The following is a 25,439-nucleotide window of genomic DNA, read 5'->3' as shown; positions in this document are numbered from 1 at the left end:
ATTTCTGTAACACCATTACTTTCAAATAATTCAGTGATTTTTTTCAAATTTCTTTATAGTAATGAAATTATGTATTATAAATAGGCAATTTGACTACTGATTTACCCATGCATGTGACATTTACAGAGGGAAAAATACAGTTTATAAAAAATTGTTCTGGAAGTCAAACTACTATTATTTACAGATGACTTGATCCTTTACAGAGGAGATCCAAAAATTCCATCAAAAGACTGCTAAAACTAATACCCAAATTTAGCTATATACCATGATATAAAATCAACAAACAAAAATCAATGATGTTCCTCTACATCAATAATAAATGCACTGAGAAAAAATTTGTGAAAAAAATCATTCACGACAGCCTCAAGAAAAATTAAATACTTAGGAATTAACCTGGCCAAGGACATGAAAGACCTCTCCAACAAAAACTACAGTCCTCTGAAAGAGGAGATCAAAGCGGATATCAGAAAATGGAAAGATATTCCTTGTTCTTGGTCAGGCAGACCAATATTGTCAAAAATGACCATACAACCAAAACTGATACATAGACTTAATGTAATCCCAATGAAAATTCCAGCAACATTCTTCATGGAAATAGAAAAATATTTATATACAACTTATGTGGAAGCAAAAGAGACCCGGAAAAGTTAAAGCAATCCAGGGCAACAAGAGCAAACCAGGAAACATCATAATCCCAGGTTTCAAATTATATTACAAAGCCACAATGACAAATTCAGCATTGTATGGAACAATAAAAAGAAGAGGGTGCAGAAACAACTTCAGTCATTTGATCTTTGTCAAAAGAACCAAAAACATACACTGGAGGAAAGGCAACTTCTTCAACAAATGGTGCTGGGTAAACAACTGCTTTTACATACACAGAAAATTGAATCTAGACCCATAAACAACACCGTGTGCTAAAATAAAATCAAAATTAGTAAAAGACTTGGATATTAAAATAGAAATGATCTACCAGAAGATCATTAGATAAAATAGAAGACATTGGCATAGGTAAAGACTTTTTGAACAGAAACCCCAATTGCACAAGAAATAACATTAAGAATCAACAAATATGACTATATCAAATTAAAAAGCTTCTACACAGGAAAGAAAGACAAATTATAGAATTGGAAAAAGTTTTTTTAGCTACCCCTCAAACAAAGGACTAATACCTAAAATATGTAATGAACAAAAAAATTAGACCTCCCCCCAAATAAATACCAAATTAAAAGATGGACAATTGAAATGAATAAGTACGTCTCAAAAGAAGTACAAATGATCAATAAATACATTAAAAAATGTTCAATATCTCTGGCCACTAGAGAAATGCAAGTTTAAATATGGAAATTCCATCTTAACCCAGAAAGAATGGCCACCAAGAAATCAAATAATAACAAATTCTGGCAAAGCTGTGGGGGAGAAAAAGAGAACCCTTCTACATTGCTGGTGGGAATGTAAACTAGTACAGCCACTATGGAAATCAGTAAGGAGATTTCTCAAAAAACTAAAACTAGAAATTCCCTTCAACCCAGCTATTTCCCTTCTAAGTATCTTCCCTAAAGAATCAAAGACATCATATCACAGTGATATATGCATACTCAAGTTTATAGGTGCACAACTCATAGTGGCTAAATCTTGGAAAAGGCCTATAGATTCATGAACAGATGAATAGATAAAGAAAATGTGATATACATACACTATGGCATATACTACTCTGCCATAAGAAGAACAGAGTTGAGTTAATTGTAGAAAAACAGATATGCCTGAGACCAGTGTTAAATGAAATAAATCAGGTACACAAGCTTAAGTATCTCATTGTTTCATGAAAAACAAAGAATAAATAATTTAAAGAGCAAACTAAAGGATGGGTAATTAAAGTCAGCAGCGGGGAGGGAGAGAGCTTTTGTAAATGGTAAAGGGACTTAGAGACGCGGGGGGTGGAGAAGAGGGTAAAGGGAAGTAAAAATAAAACGTGTTATATACGTGTACCAACTCTCCACAATGAATATTTTAAGTATCATGTACTGCAAACATGTACCAATAAAAAATAAAAAATTCAAGAGAAAAATTGTTCTAGTAGAAATATAACTTAATTTATGGTAAGAATACACACAAGTTATTGAATTTTATTTGTAACGATAGCATATGGTAACCTGCTTGTTAGAAAAAAGGAAAGGACAACACTTGATTAAGTTCACTGTAGCAATGGGGACACTTTGTTTTTAGTGACAGATCTGGTGAAATTCTATTTGTGGCTCCTTCCTCATCTGTCCTTATACAAATCTATAAGTCCTGTTCCATCTCAGAAAATCACATGCTTAATATATGTAAGGGATGAGGGTGGTAGAAGCACTCTGTGAAATTTAGATATTTGCATGTATTAGATGAGTAGGAACAAAACATCACAAAATTATATCCAGTGATGAAAACCTATGATTTACTTTAATAATAATTAAATGCTAATGTATGCAAACAGTCAGGGTAAATATTGTGGGAATGAAAGTTGAACAGCTCAGTTATTCTCTTTACAGAGATTACAACTGAGAAAGGTAAGTGTATCTATAAGTAACACAAGGTATGATAGAAATATACAGTGAATGTTTAAATTTTAATAAATATAGTAAAAGACACATTGTCCCTCAAAATACTACCCCCTGACTTCAAACACACTCATTTCATTGTTCTTGCCATTTACTGAAGCAGTTCTGAAAGTCATCTTTAGAGTCTTTACAAGGTGTGATAAAAAATACAGTGAACATTGAAGCCACGTGCCGTCTTACAGAAAGCCAGGTTGGTAAAACATTACAGCGTCCCCTCTGCCACCTTATTCACCATGCAACTTCAGGCCCTTCACCAAAGTCAAAATGACCACTTTTAGTGGATTCTACACATCAACAGGACAGTACAACTAATGACACTCACAAAAGAGGACTTCCAGAAGTGGCTCTGAAAGTGGCAAGAACAATGAGATGAGTGTGTTTGAAGGGAGGTGAGGTTTTTTGAATGAGATTAATGACAACGTGTCTTTTATTGTAATAATTTTTTTAATGTAAACATTCACCATATTTTTCGATCACACTTCATATGCTTCACTGTGAAAACCAGAAACAGAAAATGCCAAGATGAAGTAAAGAAAGCATTAGGAGAATATCCAGAGGAGTTAGGCTCCAGCTAGAATGACCACAAAAAGCTTCAATGGTGAGGCAGCATTTAATGTAGGCTTTGATAGTGTATAAAATTTTAATAGGTGCAGAAAAAAGGACCAGAAATCAGAGTGAGAAAACAGAAAAGGAAAGTTGATTCACCTGGATAGACTCTATTTCTGAAACTAGGGAAATCAAGTCATCCGAGGGAAAAAGAAAACCTAGAAAGTGCACACTGCAGACTTCCTTAAGAACAGAAAATGAAAACATTCTGTATTTATAATAGCAAATGTATAGTATTTTTTATTACCTATCCCTCCACATAATAACATAATATCTAGTAAAGTTTCCCAAGATTCCCTCCGAGCATTGTGAAACAGAGGGATGGCTCTTATCACATCGGAAAAATGTGTAATACTACAAAGCACATTACTAATATTATTGGTCACAGGCCTTTAAAAAAAGTGACTCAGCCACCCCGGTGTACTCATGCGTGGAAATTACTATAAAGTTCAAACAAAGGAATCCATGTGAAATTTACACATGTAGTTTCTGGCACAAAATAGATGCTTATTAAATATTTATAGGCTCTGAATCTGAGAAATCATTTTGTTAGCCAGATAATTCAATGAATATACAAACATAAACTTTTCCACAAAAAAATGTTACTTTTATTTTTTAAAAAAGAAATTCAATCTTCTGTAAATAAGCCTGTTCAAATTACTCATAAAACTATGTTACTAAAAAGTGATGATTACAAAGACATCTGCCAATAATGTATTTCTTTTCAAAAGCACCATGAACTTACTCCTGTTGTTTTATTTGCCCCGTTCTGCGTTTCATTCACACGTTGAACTATTCCAGAAATACAGAGAGGTCCAGCAAAACCCAGCAAGTCGGCTAAGTAACGAAATGTGCTGCTCAGTAAGATAGGTCTCCCAAAAGCTCTGTACATCGCAAGCCATATAGATGGAGTCCTATTAGGGTGATCGGCTGCTTTTTTCTGAAAGAAAAACCAGACACACCAAAATAAAACTGGCCAGAACAGCAATTAATCTATACAACCACGAATTCCTTCTGATTGTTCTGACTTTTAAAGGCTGAAAAGTAGATATATAAATTTATAGACCACATATAATAATATAGCATGAATATATATAAAATACAACATGAGTAATTTTGTATCCTCGCATTTATGCAAATAGTAGCTATTGGATGCATTTTTTTAAAAAATAGAATGAAAAGTATACAGGCCAGATTTTCTTAGACTGCTTTATTATTAGTTGTCAAAGGATGATAAGAAATTCTTAAGGCCAAATTAATTAATTACCTTTGATTTGGAAGATACATATCATCATGAATATTTCTAAACAACATTTTATGTAAGAGAAGACAGTAAGGTACAAAGATGGAGATTATTGATAAATTGCTCAAAATATGTGGAATTAGCAGGACAGGAGACATTTACCTATCAATTACTATACACTAAAACAGATTGTCTTAATCTCAAATTGTTTCTAGTTGCATCGCCCCCATAGTTCTCTGTCTCCGTGAAAAGTAGTCAGTACTTTAAAAAAATTATAGTAAGCCTGTATTTGCTAAGAATTCCTTGAAGAAATGCAAAATGAAGAATGGAATACATGATTAATCAGTTCATTACTTTACCTATTTACATTTCTTGGTAATAAAGATTTTACAACCTGAACACTCATCATAAATATATCTTGAACACAAAGTGGATACAAGTTTCTCATTGTGGCAAAGTAGCCAACTCAATGGAATGGACTTCAGTTGTGTTCCACATTCAAATCCCAATTAGAATGAACAATCAGATTATTTTTCTAAAGTTTATTGATAGGACATTAACATATGAAACTCAAGTTAGTCTATGTTGTAAAGAACACTCAGAGAACTTAAGCTATTTTTACTCTATATTGTAAATCTTTACTTGAGCAGAAAAGTTAAAAGTTTTATGCAATACTTTTCCCAGGGGTAAAACCAGAGAAATGACTCAGGTTCATTTGTAGTAACCATTTCCTGCAATAGTAATTTCATAACACAAATTTCTGAAACAAAAGGTCATTTTCATCATTTACCATCAATGCTTTGTTGATCTTGATTTAGAATAGCCAAAATCTCTTTAACTGATTCACCATACCTTACTCTCTTCCAGTATTATTGTGAATATCAATATTTTAAGTGACCCTGATATTTGTAGATGATTGCAATATAAAACATATCTACCATTGTGGATAGCATGCATGACTTCAGAATGAAAACAAACTGAAAACATCCAACTACTCTCATCTTTCAAAATTTCTAAAACAATTATTGATATTCAAGGAAAGTACCAGAAGAAACTGATTTTAGAAGACATATAGGATAATGCATGGAGTAGGGAGATGGCACCCTTTTAATTTACTCACTCAGGTGCCAATTTTGGTTAATTAGTCTAAGAATTTTAACTTCGTAAAAGTGGTTACTGGTGAATATGATCTATTTTACCTCTATGTAAAAAAATTATTCACAAGCTACTTGAAAAAAAGACAATAAAAATTCCCTGAATTATTAATATTAGATGGTAATATGGGTTAATTATATAGGATCCTTGGTCTTTGCTTTTAGTTTCCATTTGGTCATTTGTCCCAGAAGTAAGACAGGGGGTTCCCCTGGCCATGTGGTGACTGGACAACTAATGCAATGTGACAATAGTCATTGTCGCTTCCAGCCTTTTCCCCATGATCAGACAAAGTGACTTAAAACACCAGTTAGGAAAAACAGAGAAAAACTCTTCTTCTTTGATCATAGATACTATTTAAACTTTGTACTTTTAAATTTAAATAAGCTCATTCTCTACAAATATAGACATGGAAGACAGATGCTAAATTACCTTTTGTTCTTCATATGCATCTTTCAGGCAAACATAATTTGTTACCGCCCTCATTGCTATGGGCAATTTTCCAATTGCCTTCAGATCAATAGGCTTCCTATGAGCGGAAATGATGAGTGTGTTCATCCACCAGTACGTTGCTTTTGACAGTAAATTCACAAATGGTTGAAGGAATCTCACACCCAGATCCTGGAGGTCTTCAGGAGGCTTTACTTTTTGAGGATTCATGAAGAATACATATCTCTGTGACACAAAAATTCCACAGTGTTACAACTAGCCCTATTCGTTCTCCACATATTAAAAAGACAATTCCAACCTTTTCTATAGTTTCATGTCAGGTGGGCAAAATTTATATTTTAATGCTTCCTTCCAAACCTTTCTGAAACATTCTTTGAAATATTTTCCTTTTGTTTTCACTAGATTAATTAAATGATGCCAAACTTATATTATTGAAACTGCTTGGGGCCAATTCTAAAAAGTCAACTAGCCTTTTTTTTTTTTTTAACCAATGCAAAAGTATTTATTCATACATTTGTGCAGTTAAAGGCTGATAGCTGTTGTTTGGTTAAAGGATGTTAGGTAGAAAGAAACTTGTATGACAAGGAAAATAAGTTGTATGACGACAATTATTTTAGAAATTTAATATTACAAAACTAGCTACTTTATGCACATACATCTAAATATAAGAATGAACAAATCGGCACTCTTAAGAAAAAGCCCAAAAAGGGGGAAAAAAGACTTTTCCTCAAGTGTTCTACCTTTGTGATCCTAGGTATATTTTTGTTCTGACTTCTGGTTCCTTGAGAATTCAGAAAAACTAGAGCCCATCTTTACTTAATCTTCTCATCTTTCTTTTGAGGCTGGGTTCCTGCAGACTGAGCGGCGTGCACCTCTGCTTTCTGCTTGGTGCCTCAGAGGCTCCACTCCACTCACTCTCAGACTTCGCAGTTTTACTTGAAAAGAAACTGGTGTTTGTCAGCTCCTGCAGTGTTCTGTTACCTGTCTCTGGCTTCTGTGCTCTCCCGCCACCGCCACTGGCTCGAAGGAGGGGTGAGCGCTCAGGGGCAGAATGGTCTTTGAGGATCAGGATTTTACCAGAAGAAGCACTCCTGGGCATCGAACCCTCAGGGACACCATCAGAGGAAGGACCCCGTGTATCAGATGGATACCTCTGAGAAAAAGGCCGAAACAGCTCCGTGTGAAAGTCTGGCTCAGCGCTGTCAGTCGTCCTGCTCTCCCCGCGGTTTTCCTGGTCGGTGTGCTCAGAGCCAGCAGGCCTCCTGTGCCAGGCTAGGGGCAGCACTGCCACAGCTTCCGGGGAGCCTTGCTCTGGATGTCCTCACGGTCACCTCTGTGGCCTGGCACTGCCAGGCCTTCTCGCTTCCACTTAGGGAGCATCGCCTTTTGCATCTGGAGTTGCAGTTGCGGAGTACAGCCTTCTAGCAGCCGGGCCTGGCCCACTGCCGATTTGCGTTAGGCCAGACTCCGAGGAGGCGGGTGTCTGAGGAGAATCTGCCCAGGACGGCCAGGCCAGCTTTCTCTGATCGCTTGTCAGAATGCTCCTTGCCTTGCCTGATGATATTTTCCTACGCTTTTTAACTAGTTTAGAGGAATTTGGACTTTGGTCATAATTTTCCTTCTCAGTACCATTGCTCTCCATATAGTATTCCCTGATGAGGCCTTGGTGATTGGGTCTTGGTTTAGATTTATTGATTTTTAAAATCAAGATCTTCTGAGTAGCTTTTTCGGCCATGTACATCATTATCAATATCCTCATGTATCTGGATCACTTTAGAAATTATTTCTGTCTTCCGATTTACTTTCTGCTTAAGCTTATTTGGTTTTGATTTGTTTTGCTGAGGGAACTGCATACTGGTGACACAGCTTTTCTGGGCCTCATAGTCACATAAATTTCTGTGATCTTTGGTGGGAAGATCAACTGAAACTGCACGAGACTTCTGGGTTTGCACAAATGGTTTCTTCATCCTTCTGGGTTAAAGAAACAAGTTATCTTTTTCTAGGGTGTGCAGGCCTGCCTCTGCTCACCCAAGGGTGGGGGAGCTCTGAAATTATTTCTGTATTTTGATAACCTCTTTCTCTAGGAATCACTCTTACAAGCAGCACACCACGGACCTGCTTCCTCACCCTTGAGGCATTCTGAGTCGCATCATTGCATGGCTTTCCGCTGTCCTGGGTGGGCAGAGCAGGGGTCTGAAACTCACTCAAGTCTTTCGGGTCTCCAGGGAGGATTTCTTTCTCCTTTTGGAGGCAGAGCAAGTCACCCTCTTCTGAGCAACACCAACTTTTGTCATTGTCAAAATGATTCACTTCAGAAATTATCTCTGTCTTCTGATTTACTTTCTGCCTAAGGTCAACTAGCCTTTTAAAAGAATATGTTTCTCATTATGTAGTAAGGTCACCAAGAAGATTTTTATATTATTGAGATTTCAAAATGTGTTATCAACATTATCGTTGAGTCACTGTTGATTTGTAGTTTGACCGATGTTCATTTCCTGTTCTCCACATTCATTGCAGTGTGTTATCTTTCCAGTCTTAGAGCAAGCTGAAAGTTCTCTGATAGAAAATGAATACTGAAAATATTGAATAGCATCTCATATAACATAACTGGCAGCATTTCATGGTAGAAAGTATAGTAGATTTGTAATTATAGACAAAACATGAGTCTTGTGAATATTACAATTGGTTCATCACCTCAAGTATTAATAATTTCTGGCTGATTGTAATCTTTAATGTTGAGGTCCTGGATAGCAATATCTACTACCACTTACTCTGACTCGAATGACATTGATCTCCACAGCCATCAGGAGCCCGTTCAAGATCACCATCATGCCTGTGATGCAGAAACGCAGGTTTGATATGTCCAATCCCAACTGCCAGTATTTGACCAGTTTTATTGTTTTTGTTATAAAGGCCATTACCCAATATAGGAATAAAGCTGTAAAAATAGAAGAAAAGAGAAAAAGATGCAATCTTCCCCGATATTCTTTAAAACTTCACTAATATTTCAATATAAATATAATGCTTTTTAATAACAAAGGCAATTTAAATATTTTGTACATAAATTTATTCGATAAGAAAACAAAAGATATGTTTTAGTGTGCTTCTGGAGTTTTGAAGTGAATGTTATAATATGGCGTAAGAGATAAGGGTCAAGTTTTAATTTTCTGCCTGTGATTTTCAGTTTTCCAGCATCATTTATGGAAGAGGCTGTTCATTTTCCAACAGATACTTTTGATACCTTTGTCATGAGTCAGTTACTTTAAGTGCACAGAGTTATTTCTGGCCTCACTATTCAGTAGCATTGGTCTGTGTGTCAGTTTTTATTCTAATACCATGCAGTTTTTAGCTTTGTACTTGTGTAAGTCTGTAATGCAATGCTTCCTACTTTGTTCTTTTTGCTCATGATTGCTTTGCTTCTTCCACATCTTTTGTGCTTCCATATGAATTTTAAATAATTCTGTGAAGAAGGCCATTGGTATTTTGATGAACATCGCAATGAATCAGTAAATTACATTTTGATGGTATTAATTCTTCCAATCCATGAAGGCATGATAATAGCTCAAAAATGTGGAATGCCTCTACTCTGATTCTATGTGATATCTGAGAAGCTATACAGAGTCATGTAAAAGGTATTATCCTCACTCCTCAGAATTTATGTGTAATCCTGTAGATTTTAAAAGTGCTTTTATCTCTGGTCTTGTTTTTTAAGACCCTCGATTATATGAAGAATTCACAAGTTGGTATCTGTGAAACTTATCCAAAAGATAAACATGTAGTTCCCAGGGGTCTAACACTATAACCCTGGAATTATGGTGGAATTAATGTAGTTATGTAATAGAGTTTCTGCTTTACACACAGGCATTCAAATAATAAATGACTCTTCTCAACCAAATAGTTATAAACCCCACACTCATCTGCAGAGCCCAGAAAAGCACAATAATCCCATAGAGCAAACACAGACCTCAGACAGTTGAGCCAGAAAGGCAGGAATCTACACTGTCTCACAACCACTGCCAGCAACTTACAACAAACATGAGTTGGAAGGAGACATATTCCTAGAAACTTGTTGGCAAGGATTCTGTCTACTTTGAACTTTAAATAAAAACCCACGCAAATGAATATGGGATAAGGAAGAACTCTAAAACACATATAAGACAATCCATTTTGGGGAACTCTTATCAAAGCCAGAAAGATTAAGGGTAGTCACAACTTCCTTAGTGAAACATAATTGAACACTGGCATATGAACTTACATATATATCTCATTTTAGCTTAAAAGGTAGGAATGGTCACAATGAATGTAGAAAAAACACACCAAATAATATGCTACCTAAAGAGACAAACTAAGTATTAGGAACAGTAGATTAACAGTAACTGATGAAAAAAAGATTTTAAATGAAAACAATAAGCATAAGAAACCTGGAGCGTAAGAAACCTGATACACTAGTATCAATCAAAGTCGGTTTCATGGCAAGTAATATTATCAGAAATAAAAAATGCTTTTAGTAATGATAAAAAGATCTGTTTTTCAGAAAGACACAACAATCAAAAAGTGAATATGGTACTGCTATAGACATCTCAGTTTATCTTCAACCCCACATTTATTGGGCGACTAGAGAATTAATTATTGTCATTTTTTCCTATGCCTCCCACTATCAACACACTTTTATGGTACGTTGCTATGCGGAAAAAGAAAAACAAATAGCTCCTTTGGAAAGGTAAAAAACAAGCTTTAGCATACTTACCTAAGAGTAATTTAGGGAAATTTGATGTTTCAATGTTATGATAATATACTATGGATGTAGTAGTGGCAACAAACCCCATGACAGCCGGCATGAAGAGGTGTAGATGCCTGGATTCCCGCCGTCTGTGGAGAGCAGGGTCAAGGTCTTAGCTGTGGTTCCAGAAATTTCCCAACTATTTGTTCCCAATCTTTTTTTCATTAAAACTCACTTTGAACTATGTTTAAAACCAAGAATGAGTTGTAGTTGGTAAGTGAACACGTAAGAGAAGACTATTTTATGTGACATAACTCTGCTGAAAGAATTTTTCTTCACAAGAGGTGTAGAAAAGCACACCAAGTACTGTTTTAAAATGCTTGCAACCAAAATAAATATGTGAGCCCTGTTATTTAGAGAAACAGATGGTTAAATAATTTAATGATTAAACCAAGTAAAAATAACCAAATTAATCTAAACTCTGAAGAACGTGAATATTATGTTTATTCCTTCCTAATTGTTGTGATCTTCAGAGATTTTTCCATTCGTATTAGTTCATTCCACACATGCATGTTTGCTAGTCTTGACACTATTAGGTTCTGGGAAGCAACAATAAACAAGATAAGATATCACATCTGTGGTCACAAAGTCATGAATCTTTTGAAAGTATTGGTACCAAAGGAGCCAGGTGTGGTGGCGCAGACCTGTCATCTCAGCTACTCAGGAGGCTCAGGAAGGAGGATCTCAAGTTTGACCAGCCTGGGTAACTTAGCAAGAGCCTGTCTCAAAAAATAAAAAGGGCTCAGTGGCACAGTACCCTTGGGCTCTATTCCCAGCACTGAAAAAATAAACAACAAACAGGAAATTATAATACAGGTGAAGAGACAATGAGCACACAAGGCTGGAGCCAGGGACAGAGAAAAATTAGTGGAGGAAATGACTTGTGAACTAAAACACTAAGAATGAGGATTATCCAATGGCAGAAAGGAGAAAGACTACTTCAGGCAGAGGATCCAGATGTGATCTAACGGTAATGCAAGCAATTCAGGATACAGTAACTGCAAGACATGGGCGCTTCATTCTGAGGGTGCTACAGAGCCCTAGGTGGATGTGCCTGGTAGACAGCTCTTACCTGCACTCCACCTGCATTAAGAATGCCACAGAGCAGAACACTTAACTTCTCAAATTACTTAAATACGTTAGTAACTAAATGGTACAAAGAACAGAGCAGCTAGTGCAAGAGTGAGGGGCAAGGAAACATCTGAGGAAATCATTTGAAAGAGGTATGAAACATAAAATGAAATGCCCTAATCAGGAAATTAGTGGAAAGGCATTTTTAAAACAATGTGCAAATACGTAGAACCATGAAGTAGTGTTCAAAATCCTAAGTGACTTAATATTCTTGGAATAGAAAGTCTAAGATAGAATGTATCATGAGAGGCTTTGGATCTATGGCAAAGGGCTGGAAACAGTGCAGAGAACTGTAATATGTTAATAGATGAGTGATATGACCAGATTTGTGTTTTAAACAGCTCACTCTGAACTAATGCACACGATGGAGTTGACAGGTCATACGTGGGTGGTGGCAGGAAAAAAGAAGTGGACAAAGGAAGAGAACTTAAGATAGCATGGATATAGGTCAGGCAACACACTAGACAAGCCTAATTCATGCTATGACAGCAGTAACATGGAGGAAATAATATATATGGCAAAGGTTAATTGTTGAAGTGGACAGGATTTTAATAGTGTTAGTGTATTAGGGCGATGGCTATGGAAAGTTTGAAAATAAAACTAAGGTGTTTGAGTGGATGATCCTGTAACCAAGTAAGTTTGTAAGAGGACAAATGGGATGGAGAAAGAAGCTACTTTCAGCCAGGATGTGTACATTGTGAAAATGTCTACTAAACACAAAGAAAATAATCTAACAGGTAAATGGATATACAGGTTATGTTAGTTAAAAAAATCAAATATTCAATGAGAAAAGCCTTTGCATTGCTTCAGTAATTATAGGGAGCTTTGTCAGACAAGTATTTTAAGTAAAGAATAGTTCAGAGACACTTTGTTTAAAAAAGACAGAAAGGAGCCATGAACAGCAGTGCCAAAGACAACAATTATGAGGAGGACAAAAGGTATCCTTAGGGTATTATACTCATGCTCTCTGGCTTTCTCATAGAAGTAATATCCAAGGTAGGACAGAGAACAAAAGAACAAACCAAATGTTTGAGTTTAGAAATCACTGACAGATGACTTTTTGAGAACCCTGCATGAAAAGAGCAAGAAGAACCCTGTAACTAAAGAGTAGAAGGGGGCAGCACAAGATCAAGGTGGTATTTTTGCCTATTTGTTTTTTGGATGGGCCTCTTGTATCACAACCACTACAAAACAAGTTTCTGCTCTTAGCATATGTCATGACCATTATTAGTTCAGCTTGTATTTTCTGTCCCTGAATCTACATAATGCCAAGGTTTTAAGGAATATTACACTGATCTTTATACATACTCTTAGAAACACATGGAAAGCTTGTTAAGGAAGTTAAAGAAATCAAGACTAGACGTGGCTCTGTTAATACAAACAAACCAAAGTGTTTTAAACAGCTATCAATTAGAAGCCCATTAAGCATCTAAATGCTTGAAGTGGTGGCATGTACTAGAATCTCTGGTTTGTCTTTTTATATCTGCAAAGAACCATCATAATACATTACAAAATAGTTGGCTCCATGACAAAGCTTAGAAGTTTCATTCCTTGCTAATTGCAACAGAAAAACATAAACAGATGTCAGGGGAGGTTATATTAGATAAGAGAAAAAAATGATTTTTGGAGCTTTCTTTCTAAAAACGTTAAAGGCCTTCTCATATCAATTATTTAGCACAATTTTAAAATCAAATTTTTCCTATTACTCGAATGTATTTTCTTTTACTCTGTGAGAAAAATACTTTCCTTACCTTATACTCAAGTTTATTAGTACAAGTTATTATATTCTAACTACCTAATACAAACTTCTTTTATAAGCAGTACAAAATTCTTTTGAGACCATGTTTTTTTATGTGACAAATTCTGATTTTAAAGTAATTTGATGCTTTGCTAATTTTCAGACTTCTTTAGTGTCTGCCACTTCTACCTTTGCTTCTTCACAAAATAAACCGAAACACCTGATTTATATATAAATAAATATACAGCCACTAGAACTATATATCAATATAGACACATTTTCCATTTATACCAATTTTAAAAGATAAAATAAAATCAAAATGTTGAAAAAGACAGACTCTGCAAGGGCTAACTGGAGCAGGGAACAGAGAAATATAAAGTACCTGAGTGGACAGACGTCATAGAGATATGAACTTGTTTTATCAGAGAAATTATACGGGAACAAAAAATACAAAAAAAAGATAATTATCATATAAAACGAGTGATCTCATTGTTCCTAATTATTTATGCTCCAACAATTAAGCCTCAATTGGCATGCTCTTCACTCCTATCCACTTCATATACCCACTGGCAACAATATTATGTAAATCAAGTCACTTACGAATCTGAGACAATGCCTTCCGCTATTTCACAAACATGCACAAACAGGAGAGCAAAGGTAAGAATCCATCTCAGGTTATGTCCAGGAAAATGAAGCCAGGTATTGTGATGAATTTGCACTTTTGAGCTTTGGCTCCCCCACCCTGGGAAAAAAAAAAAAAGAGTAAGAAACAGATTAAACAAAAGGATCAAATTTAATCAAGGGTATAATTTATATTATTGTAAATTTAAGGCAGGTTCTTGAGACCTTGGTGATTGCCAGGGTAGTGATGGAAAGTCTTTTCTAATTGCATTCTGCTAAAAAATAACATTTTTAATTAATTTTTACAGCACTGGCTAGGCTAATATGTTAACATTTGGTGCACTGCTCAAAAGTGACACAACTCTGAGGGGCATGGTCCTATCTTCTGCTAATCGGAAGCTCTTACTGACAGCTTTCTGATTCATTCAAGAGGAAACCAATAATTATAATAACAAAAGAAACTTGGTGTGTATCATCTTTTAAGACATGGGATCTGTGGGAGGACTAATAAAAACACATACAGTATGTGGTGATGAAATATAGGCCTCATTAATTGAGTCAATCTGAATCATACACCTATCTTACGAGAAAAATGATTGCCGATGACTGGCCAGCATTATTTGACAAGTATATGGGTACTTTTCTCCAAGAAAGCTAAGATCTTGTTTATTAAAGGGCTTCAAAGCAGATCCAAGAACATTTTAGCTTAGCCCTTAACTCTTCATAGAAGAAAAAATTTAAGATTACACATTAATCAAAGTTTGATGGTTTATTCCCAAAACTATAGGTAGAATAACATCTCTTCATCTGTAATATACTAGGAAAGAATCCTGCTCTTATCTTTTTTTTTTTTTCCTATTTTCTGATGCTAGAAAAGCCCTACATACTTTAAAAATGAATGATGGAAGGGCCAGGGGATCTAGTTCAGTGGTTCTGCCACCTGCCTCGCAAGCACAAGGACCCGAGTTTCATCCCTGGTACCAAAAAAAAAAAAGGAATGATGGGAGGTTGTACTTGAAATATTGCAGGAAAGAATTTCCGTGTAGGCAAAAGGGACTCCTGAGCATTCTTTGTAAAGAAAAGTGATTCCTGACTTAGTCGTTTCCAAATGTACTTAATCACTGGAAGGTTAGTCATATTGAATATATTCTACTAGAATTTATGCTATAAACTCTTGCAGGCAAGTTCTGTGTCTGTTTTACAACACTGTAGTTTTCCTAGTACCCCATACTTCTTTGAGATTTATGTATAATCCCTCCCTGACTCAAAAGTCAATGCCTTAAATGACAGCCTGTGTTTTTTCTGTATGCCCACTCCAATTCCTCTCTATTCAAATATTCTCACTGCCAGACTCTGTGTTAGACTACAAACGGAATGTCATAGTCCTGGCTCTCAAGAAGTTCATGAAATATATGAAAATGAATTATTAATTTTAGAATTTCAATTAATAATAAAATACTCATTTTCTACTTCTGATTTTATAAAAAGATTTCTTAACACTTTACAAATACTACTGTATAAATAATGACTAGTGTTTCTACATATGGCACTCAAGTCCCCATACATTTATTGCTTATATATTTGTTTAACAGAAATAACAATGTACCAAGAGTTATGTTGGCCTCTGAATGTACCATATGACCGAAATTCTTTGATCTGTGTTAGAATATCAAACACATGGTATCCTCTCAATTGATTGTTATATGATTATTAAAATGATGCTAGCTTTTTTTTTTTTTTTTTTTTTTTTTGTGGTACTGGGGCTTGAACTCAGGACCTGGCGCTTGCAAGGCAAGCAGCGGCACCACTGAGCAAAATCCCCGGCCTGATTCTAGCTTTTTTAAGAAAACCAGTCCAGTAACTTTTCTGCTTTTTGTCATTACCAAAATCATTCACGGTAACATTAAACATGAAATAATTGAAAACAGTAGTTACCTCTTGCGAAGACATAAAAACAAGAGATGTGAGAAGACCAGGACCAGAAAATACTACACAGAGGAGTCTTTTTTATTCTTACTATTGTATTCCTTCAGATGAGTGCTGGTAGTAGGTTAAATGGGTGTTTACTACAGCTAATTTGAATCATTTTCTACAGCAAAAATGTTTCACTATTTTTAAAAAGTTAAAGAGTCTGTTTGGTTGTTTGGAGGAAATTCCATAAATTATACATAATGACCCCAAATAATAGGATTTTGTACATATGTAAATGGTTAAATAATAGAAGAGTCTGTTTCTAATTCCTTTCCAAATAGTTTTCACGTGTATTCTTCCTACCTAAACCATGGTCCATCACTCCTGCTTTAACTTGCCTACTCTGTTTCTATCCCCAAATATGTCACTCTATTCAATGCTTCTCATCAGCCTCAAGGAGAGTTAGCTGTTTCCTCAGGTTAATGCCCAAGGCAACTTGCTCCTGAATCTCCAAATGGGCTGATCATGGGATATCCTCATTTCTCTTGACATATCTGCTTCTCTAGACTAGTCCTGAGAGACAAGTACAGTACTTGGTTTTACCCAGTTTCCATTCCCCTCTCCTAGCATAAGGCAAGTGTTCAATAAATGCTGTAGATCTATCTCATAGAACTGTCTCCTCTATCTTTTTAATTCATTGAGTTCACTGGTACAATTTAGGTGAACATATGATCACAATCATTTTAGGGAATTTGTACCTGTATATGATATATCTTGGTTCTTATAATTTCCCCCTTCCACCCCTCCACCCCTCCCTATTTACAGAAGCTTTGTTTCCATTATTTCCTTCTTTTCTTACTTTTTTCTTTCCCGCCTTTCCTTTCCCCCGCCTCTCGCCTTAGTTCCCCTTCCTCTTTGAACATTTTCTTCCTATTTCACAATGTCTATTTTAGTCCTCATTTACACTTTGTTTCTCACACCAGAGAAACAATTCAGTATTTACACATGTGTGTGCTATTTATTTCACTCAAGAGTATGGTCTCATGGTGTATCCATTTAGCTATAAATGACTCTAGTTTACCTTTCTTTACGGCTGAGTAGTATTCCATTTTATAAAATAATCACATCTTTTTTATCCAATCACCAGTTGATGGGCATTTGGGCTGTTTCCAAGCTTTAGCTATTACAAACTGTGCTGCTAAAACATGGGTGTACATATATCACTGTGGTATGATTCTTTTAATTCCTTTGGGAAGATACCAAGAAGGGGGATAGCTGGGTCAACTGGAACCTCTAGTTTTAGTTTTTGAGGAATCCCCACACTGATTTCCACAATGGTTACACTCCCACCAACAATGGAGAAGGGTTCGTTTTTTTCCCCCACAGCCCCGCCAGCATTGATTTCTTGATAGCAGCCATTCTTTCTGGGGTGACATAGAATCTCAGTGTTGTTTTCATTTGATTCTCACAAACTACCAGTGATGCTGAACATTTTTTTCATATGTTTATTTGCTGTTTCTGCTTCTTCGTCTGAGAATTGTCTATTTATTTCAAATGCTCATTTTTGGAATAGGTCTTTAAATTTGGAAGGTCTGATTTTTTTTGAGTTCTTTATATATTCTAGACGGTAGTCTTTGTCTGAAGAACAGCTGGTAAAAAATTTTTTTCCACATTGTACATTGTCTTTTCACTCTGTTGGTGGTTTCTCTTGCTATGCAAAAGCCTTTTTTTTTCTATTGGTACATTTTAGGTATACAATATGCTGACATTCATTATTGGGAATTTGTACCTTTACGTAATACATCTTGGTTCTCCCCGCCCCCCATTCCCCTGCTCTCCCTTCAACCCCCCCACCCATTCCTATTTACAAAGACTTTGTTTCCATTTGTTCCTTTTCTCATATTTATTCCTTTCTCTTCTTTTCTTTCCCCTATCCCTACCACTTCCCCTTTGGACCTTTTATTCCTATTTCACATTATCTATTATACATTTTGATCCTTATTTACACTTGCAGTTTCTCACACCAGAGAAAGTATTCAATATTTACATGTGTGTCCTATTTATTTCACTTAAAAGTATGGCCTCAAGTATGTGCATCCATTTAGCTATAAATGTTTCTAGTTTTTCATTCTTCACAGCTGAGTAGTACTCCATTTTATTATTTTTTTAAACCCACATTTTCTTTTATCCAGTCTCCAGTTGATGGGCAATTGGGCTGTTTCCAAGTTTTACCTATTACAAACTGTGCTGCTATGAACATGGGTGCAGATATATTGCTGTGGTATGATTCTTTTAATTCTTTTGGGAAGATACCCAGCAGGATCAGTAGAACCTGTTAGAAGGTGCAGAAACAACTCCAGACACACTCAGCCACCTCATCTTTGGCAAAGGAGCCAACCACCCTCACTAGAGGAAAGATAGCCTCTTTAATAAATAGTGCTGGAAAAATTGGGTTTTTCACCTTGCCAAAGATTAAAACTAGACCTGTATCTCTCACCATGCACTAAACTAAAATAGAAATGGATCAAAGATCTAAATATTAAAACAGAAACACTAAACCGGCTGGAAGAGAGGTTAGGTATAACTCTTGAAGACATTGGTGAGGGAAAAGATTTCATGAACAAAACCTTAATTGCATATGAACTAGCACAAAGAATCAACACATGAGATCTCTTCTTATTAAAAAGCTTCTGCTTAGCAAGAGAAACCATCAACAGAGTGAAGAAACAGCCCACAATGTGGGAAAAAATCTTCACCTGCTGTTCCTCAGACACAGGTCTACTATCTAGAATATATAAAGAACTTAAAAAAATCAGACCTCCCAAATTTAAAGACCCAATCCAAAAATGGGCATCTGAAATGAACAGACATTTCTCAGACAAAGAAGTAGAAACAGCAAATAAACATATGAAAAAATGCGCAACATCACTGGTCATTTGAGAGATGCAAATGAAAACAATGCTGAGATTCCACCTCACTCCAGAAAGAATGGCTGCTATCAAGCAATCAACCAATAACAAATGCTGGAGGGATTGTGGAGAAAAAGGAACCCTGCTCCACTGTTGGTGGAAGTGTAGACTGGTGCGCCCACTGTGGAAATCAGAGATTCCTCAAAGAACTAGGGCCAGAGGTCCTATTTGACCCAGCAGTAGCTTTTTAATAAGATGAGATTCCAGTTGTTGATTCTTTGTGATAGATTCTGTGTGACTAAGGTTTTGTTCATAGTCTTTTCCTACACTAATATCTTCAAGGGTTCCCTCTAACCCAGCTTACTGCTCAGCTGGCAATGTGACTGGTAGTTAGCCTATGGAATTTCATATGCCAAAAATATATAATTGAAATAGTGCTCACAAAGTATGTGTTTATGCTTTTCTCATAGACATACACATTAGCTTTTATGTTGGAGAAACTAATGCAATATTACTCTAAATCTTAGCCATTAACAAGACATAAAATAGTAGGTAAAAGAATGTAGGACATTAGATTACTTACCAATAAACAATATGGGAAAAGTGATAAACAACAGGAAGACATGAGGTACCAAGTTGAGGGCATCCACAAAGCAAGGATTTTGTAACACACCACCGTAGATATTGTATGAAGAGATGTTGTTACCACAAAATGAGAGACTCATTTTTTCTTATATAATTTATTCTAAAACAGAAAGAAAAAGTAATAAAAGAATCTTTTACTGTTAAACCCTCCTCCATAAAATTATGGCTTTAAATAGGGAATTATGTCATAAAATTAATCCCCCACTTTTTTGCAGTTGAGAAAAGAGAAAACTATGCCAAAGTAACTTGAGGGTTTTTTATAAAGACTTTATACCTTCTATAATGTCTTCTTTTACATAGCCTTTTTAAAGAAACAAATATTTTAATTTGAAAGATGTATAATAATATTTACCTACAATGACCTCTCAAAAGAGTGCCAGTCTGACTAAAATGATGTCGAAGATCAAAATGATGACATGTCAAAAAGATATCAGAACAAAAATGGTGACTCCAGAAAAGGGAAGTATAAAAACAAAACCAATGAGTGAAAATTCAAAAAGGTACAATATAAAATCATTTCTCATGTTCTTTCCCTGAAAATAATGCAATTAAACAATTTCACCTGGGCAGAAATAGCAAAACAAAGAGACCAGCATGGCTGCCAATCAGCCTATCTCTGAAGAATATTAACCTCAAATGCTTCCAACAAATTAAGTGGAACTCAAGTGACACGTTAATGAAACCACCCAGGTCCCAGCATCAGAAATATTTTCCAATGAAAGACATTCTAGTGCAGTGTGAAACAAAGGAGAGCTTTAAGTTGGAAATCTGTATTCCATCAGAGTAGAAGTAGATGGAGTCAAGGGAGCAAAGGTGGATAACATCACACAGGGTTTGTTGTAGGTCCTTCTCAGGACCTCGGCTTCTACTCTAAAATGGACTGGAGCCACTGGGGTGGGAGTGGGTTTGTGAGCCAAGGCGTGACATCCCCTGCTTTAAAAGGACCCCTTTCCTTACTGTGCTCAAACACATGGTAGAAGAGCAAGGGTCTATCCTATTAAAGCACTGCTGTGAAATTCCAGCAAATTTCAGCACTTCAAAAACCTCTCTCATAGCACTTCCTACTCATGCAGTACCTACTCAATTGTGGGCACTTGGCATCCAATCTCTTAAGTCCTCAGAACAGCCTTGTAAGGGCTGTGGCTATCGCAGTTTACACAGAAGACACCAAGGTTCAGATGGATGCAGTAACTTGCCAACCAGTAGAAAATCCAGGATCCACACCCATGGGTCTGATTTATAAATTATGTTCTTTCCACTGCATCATGCAGCTCCAGCTTGCTTTTGTAAAGAAATGATCTTCTCTGTTCTTATTGAAACAAGCAGCAGTTTAAGATTTGAATGGCACCGGACTCTGCTTCTTTTCCATATTTATATCACACTGGATTCTGAGCTAGAGTTTTAACAGCTAGCCCAAATTCGATTAACTGCCATAATACTTTTTCTCTCTCTCTTTTCATTGATAATTGACTTGGCAATGGGCATGAACAATATTTTTCTTAGGAAAAAACAAAGAGTATTACACAGAAAACAATGGCAAAAATAGATACATTTTGGGGGAAATCAAATTACAATCAAAGGTTTTATAAAGCAGCACAGGAGTACACCAACTAAAAGCCAGTGTTTTTCCAATCCAAAATGCTTCTATGTAATCGCACTCACACAATATTTTTGATAAACCTTTTTGATACATTATTGATATGCTCGGTAGTTGAGACCTTTTCTTATCTTTAAAAAGTTCTATTTTTTAAAAACTCAAGATGCAGTTATATAGTCGGTAAATCATTGCCAGTTATTAACTTGTAAGTGGGATAAAAAAATTAAAGGCACTTGAGATTTTTAAGTATCACTAAAATGTAAGCTATTGATTCATATGTGCATGTTAGATCTAGGTTTTTCTGGTAAAGGTGAAAGAAATCAGAAACTAAAAAGTAACCTCTAGTAACGAAATTTTAACACAAGTTCATTTACTAGAAATGATGAACAGAAACTTTAGTCCACTCTTGATTTAGAATAGTTTCTTCCTTTTGCCATAATCTGTAACTCCCAATCTCCCCACCCTGCTCCCAGCCTGTCCTCTACCTCTTACCACAGGCCTTTTTTTTTTGACATTTTTTGGCCACCCCCTCTCTCCCCTTGACCCTTGACCCCTTTATCCACAACCCCCTGTGTGTGTGGCACATTCTAACAGTCAACACACATAGGGAGCCAATGTGGACAAAAGGAAAGAGTAAACTTATTACAGATAATATTGATAATTACCATGTTTATCAAAGACATTTTATTCAATTAAGCTGTCTGATTCTTAGATTTCCAGCTGCGTCCAGGTTTACCCTTCGGAGCCCAGGTAAGCTTAGGGATGCTTAGGGGAGACAGAAGCCACTGCTCCAGCGGGAGGAGCTCGGTCAGCTGACATTCTCCAGGACAGACCCCTGGGGAACTGCCTAAGGCGGACAGAGGCCCACGCATTACGGAGGGAGAAGGAAGAGGTGTCAGATGGAGAAAAGCATTTCTTCCCCATAAGCACAAACCCTCTGAAAGGCGATCAAGTGTGTATGACAGTGGACAGGGTTGGAGAAATTGGATAAATTTTAAAGAGAAATATCAAAAGTGAAACTTTGATGATGGGAATGGTCTGTAGGACAGAAAATGTAAAAATAAAAATATATCTTGATGAATCAACTTAGGATTCAAAGGTAAGAATTGTAACATTGGTATTCTTATTCCTTGAAATGAATTATATAACATTCCACAGCCCCTAGGACTGAAAAGTTTGCATTTAGTTGATGAATATAGTAACTGACCCATCAGCTCTTTTAGTTCTAAGAGAACCGTTGTCTGATTTAATTCTAAAAAATGTTAAAGCATTAAACCATATTGACTACACCATTTATTTTTGCCAGATCCATCCTTTGAAAACAGATTCTAAATAAAAGCTAGCATTCTTTCCTCTCCACCTAAAACAAAATGTCAGTTGTGACAGAGTTTCAATTCCAGACAACTTCAAATGCTAGAAACACCTGGAAAAAAGGCATGTTATACACCAGAGGAAAGCATGGGTTCTCACATGTCAAACAATTCATTCTCTAGTTACTTGGAGAGTAACTGAATTATTAGAGAAACATGACATTAAACAATGTAGAGAATTTTCAAGGTGAAGATCACTTGCAAAAATAAATGCTACAGTAAATTCTTTGAAGTTATTCATTGGATGTTTCCTAAAACAAGGACTAGATGTCTATCTACCTAGCTCTCTAGCTGTCTAGCTATCTATCTGGCTAGCTGGGTAGACAAATAAAGATCGAATTTACTAGCAAAAATGACGGCTGTCTTGATTTACTGCCTGTTCTGGATCTACCCATTGATCTTCCAAAGGCTGAGCAGTTCTCTTGCATATCAAAGGAAATGCTAGAACTACTCAGCAGAAAAGATTTCTTAGACACTGCAATGAAAACCGAACAAATAAAGCAAACATCAACAAATAAATACCTTGGGCTCCACGATGCTTCAAACCCCTACGGGTACAGTTAGTTGTGCTACCTTCGAAACACGAATTTCTACACTGTCTTAGGATGTAAATCTCAAACCAGGACACATAGCTCCTAAAAAGCAAGGAGTAACAAACAGTAAGAGGATGGAAAGCTATTTCGTGAATTATACAGGAAATGTCTAAGAGGAAAAAGAAAATTACTAGCACCTTTCCCCGTTTCCCGTTAGTTTCAGTGAGAGCCGGCAGAGTTCTGGAAGCAAAACTGGAAACCTGATCCCCAACCCCCTCTCTGCCCTAGCCGGGCCCCGTGGCTTCATCCTAAAAGGAGAGAATCCGGAGCGCGCGGGCGCCCTAACGTTGCCGAAATATTAGATCAAAAACAACAGTTTGCCCTTACTCTTAAATTTTTTGAATGATAGTTAAGCAAAAGTCAAGGACTCACTCGGATGACAGAGTTTTCTTCCCCTGGTCGAAGCACGCAGTGTGCGCCGCCGGAGTGAATTATTTTTAGGCTGGTAGGAGATCAGCTGCTGCCTCCTATCGAGTTTCTAAATTGCACAAACTGCTCGGGGCCGGGGCGGACACGGACTCCGAGGCAGGAAACTGGGCAGAAGCCCCGTGCTGTGACCCGAGACCCTCCCCACCCGGGGGGGGGGCGCCCAATTTGGGGCGCAGGCCTCCCAGATCGTACAAATCCCCAAGTGCGTTAGACGCTGCGAGAATGCAACACACGTTCGATGCCTCCCTGGACTGCGATTTTCAAATGTCAAGGCACGCAAGGTGCCCCCCCCCGCCAGCTCTGCAATCACCCTTTTATTGGCCACGTAAGAAGGCGGATTTGGGGGTCCCACCCTTTCCCCCTCCGCGGACCTGGGATGAGAAGGGCCCTTTCTGGGGCAGGAACCCCGCGGCCTGGCTGTGTGCGTGAGTGTGGCCCCCAGCGACCTGGAAAACTAGGTTGCTCCTCCAGCCCGGGCGCCTCAAACTCCCCGAAAATGAGCTTGGTGTCCCCGGACTGCAAAGACTGCTCCCCTTCTCTCCTGCTCCCGCCCCAGAACCTGATTAGCTCTGGAGCTAACCTGTTCCAGAGACGCTCACTAGGCGGTCACAACCCCCCAGGACGCGGGCGGGGGCGCTTGAGCCCGACTCCTGCTCGCTGCTTCTGAGTCGGCTCGGACTAACGCTCTTTTCAGCTACTGTCGCGGTCTGATGCGAGCTGGGCAGCTGGGCGGGCTGCTGCCTCGGACGCTCCGCGCGAGCCCCAAGGGGCACTGGCCGGGACTCGAACCCGACACCCGGACTTCGTGGGCAGAGGTCGACCCCAGCCCTGTAAGCCCCCGCGTTCCGGGCCAGTGCCGGCCTTGGCCAGAGTCGGGAACCAGAGCCTGAGCCGCTAAGGGACGGAGGCGCTGGGAGCGTCCCGAAGGCCGAGCTGGGGTCTGGGAAGGCCCAGCAACTGTGCCCCAGGCGGTTTGCTGCAACTCAGCAGCAGGAAGAGCAGGAGTCAAGAACCGGGATTCTGCCTGTGATCGCAGCCCTCTGGGAGGCTGAGGCAGGAGGACTGCCAAGTTCCAGGCCAGCCTGGGTAATTTAGCCACTTAGCAAGACCATATTTCAAAAAAGATCTGGGAAGGTAGCTCAGTGTGAGGCCTCTGGTCCATCCAGGGGTCCCAGCAACAAGGGTGAAATCCCAGGAGGGCCCTGAGCTAATCAGAAGGAGGACCAGAGCCTACACACATAGTTCCAGAGAGGGAGCTAGAAATCAGAGATGCAGACAATCCTAAAACACAGGCTCTGAGTGTGACCACCCAGGGGAAGTCGAGGGTTGTTTTTTTTTTAAACATACCACCACTGTTGAGGTCATTTAGAATAGTAAGAAAGTACAGTATGCTTATTAGGGAAACTTGGAGGAGATAGGGAAAATAAGGGAAACCAATGAGCCACCCCCACCCCAAGCCCATGAAACTACTGAAATCATTTTTTTATATTTTAACAACCACAGGAAATATAATATATTGATTAAAAAGCACATGGATGAGGGAGCCCGCCAACCGGATGTCAGATCCTCAGAGACTGGACAATCCGGTGTATCAGTTTCCTATTTTGTTCAGTGGGACCAGTAGAGGTACTTGCCTCAAGGGACTGATACGAAGATAGGAGAAA

The 25,439-nt window shown here is 37.6% G+C and overlaps 2 protein-coding genes across 11 annotated transcripts in view; both read right to left on the bottom strand.

Moving 5' to 3' along the window:
- Positions 1 to 24,682, bottom strand: part of Abcc9 (ATP binding cassette subfamily C member 9) — a 132,200-nt gene extending 107,518 nt beyond the window's left edge. For 2 of the 10 annotated variants that reach the window (XM_021259114.2, XM_021259109.2), the window contains exons 1-8: positions 23,719 to 24,113; positions 23,276 to 23,388; positions 19,725 to 19,886; positions 14,301 to 14,442; positions 10,799 to 10,920; positions 8,823 to 8,989; positions 6,034 to 6,276; positions 3,952 to 4,146 (exon numbers count right to left, since the gene is read on the bottom strand). In XM_021259114.2, coding sequence (XP_021114773.1) covers positions 3,952 to 4,146; positions 6,034 to 6,276; positions 8,823 to 8,989; positions 10,799 to 10,920; positions 14,301 to 14,442; positions 19,725 to 19,866 — 1,011 coding nt within the window. In that variant the 5' untranslated portion in view covers positions 19,867 to 19,886; positions 23,276 to 23,388; positions 23,719 to 24,113. Of the gene's footprint in view, positions 1 to 3,951; positions 4,147 to 6,033; positions 6,277 to 8,822; positions 8,990 to 10,798; positions 10,921 to 14,300; positions 14,443 to 19,724; positions 19,887 to 20,866; positions 21,096 to 23,275; positions 23,389 to 23,483; positions 23,667 to 23,714; positions 24,115 to 24,146; positions 24,333 to 24,355 lie in introns of those variants that run through there. The other 8 variants (XM_087214026.1, XM_021259112.2, XM_021259113.2 and 5 more) reach the window with 8 other exon arrangements.
- LOC147827485 (shugoshin 2-like) lies at positions 6,299 to 8,543 on the bottom strand. The gene is made up of 4 exons (XM_087214208.1): positions 8,534 to 8,543; positions 8,062 to 8,432; positions 7,763 to 8,012; positions 6,299 to 7,362 (listed from the first exon to the last, which is right to left on the bottom strand). The coding sequence occupies exons 1-4, from the start codon at positions 8,541 to 8,543 to the stop codon at positions 6,851 to 6,853; spliced, it is 1,143 nt and encodes a 380-aa protein (XP_087070334.1). The 3' UTR covers positions 6,299 to 6,850.
- Positions 24,683 to 25,439: the final 757 nt, after the last annotated feature.

This window comes from Heterocephalus glaber, unplaced genomic scaffold (genome assembly GCF_053883595.1).
Source record: "Heterocephalus glaber isolate CG9 unplaced genomic scaffold, H.glaber_assembly_v1.0 deba00001444, whole genome shotgun sequence".
Taxonomy (NCBI): domain Eukaryota; kingdom Metazoa; phylum Chordata; class Mammalia; order Rodentia; family Bathyergidae; genus Heterocephalus; species Heterocephalus glaber.
This window is presented reverse-complemented; position numbering and strand designations above follow the sequence as displayed.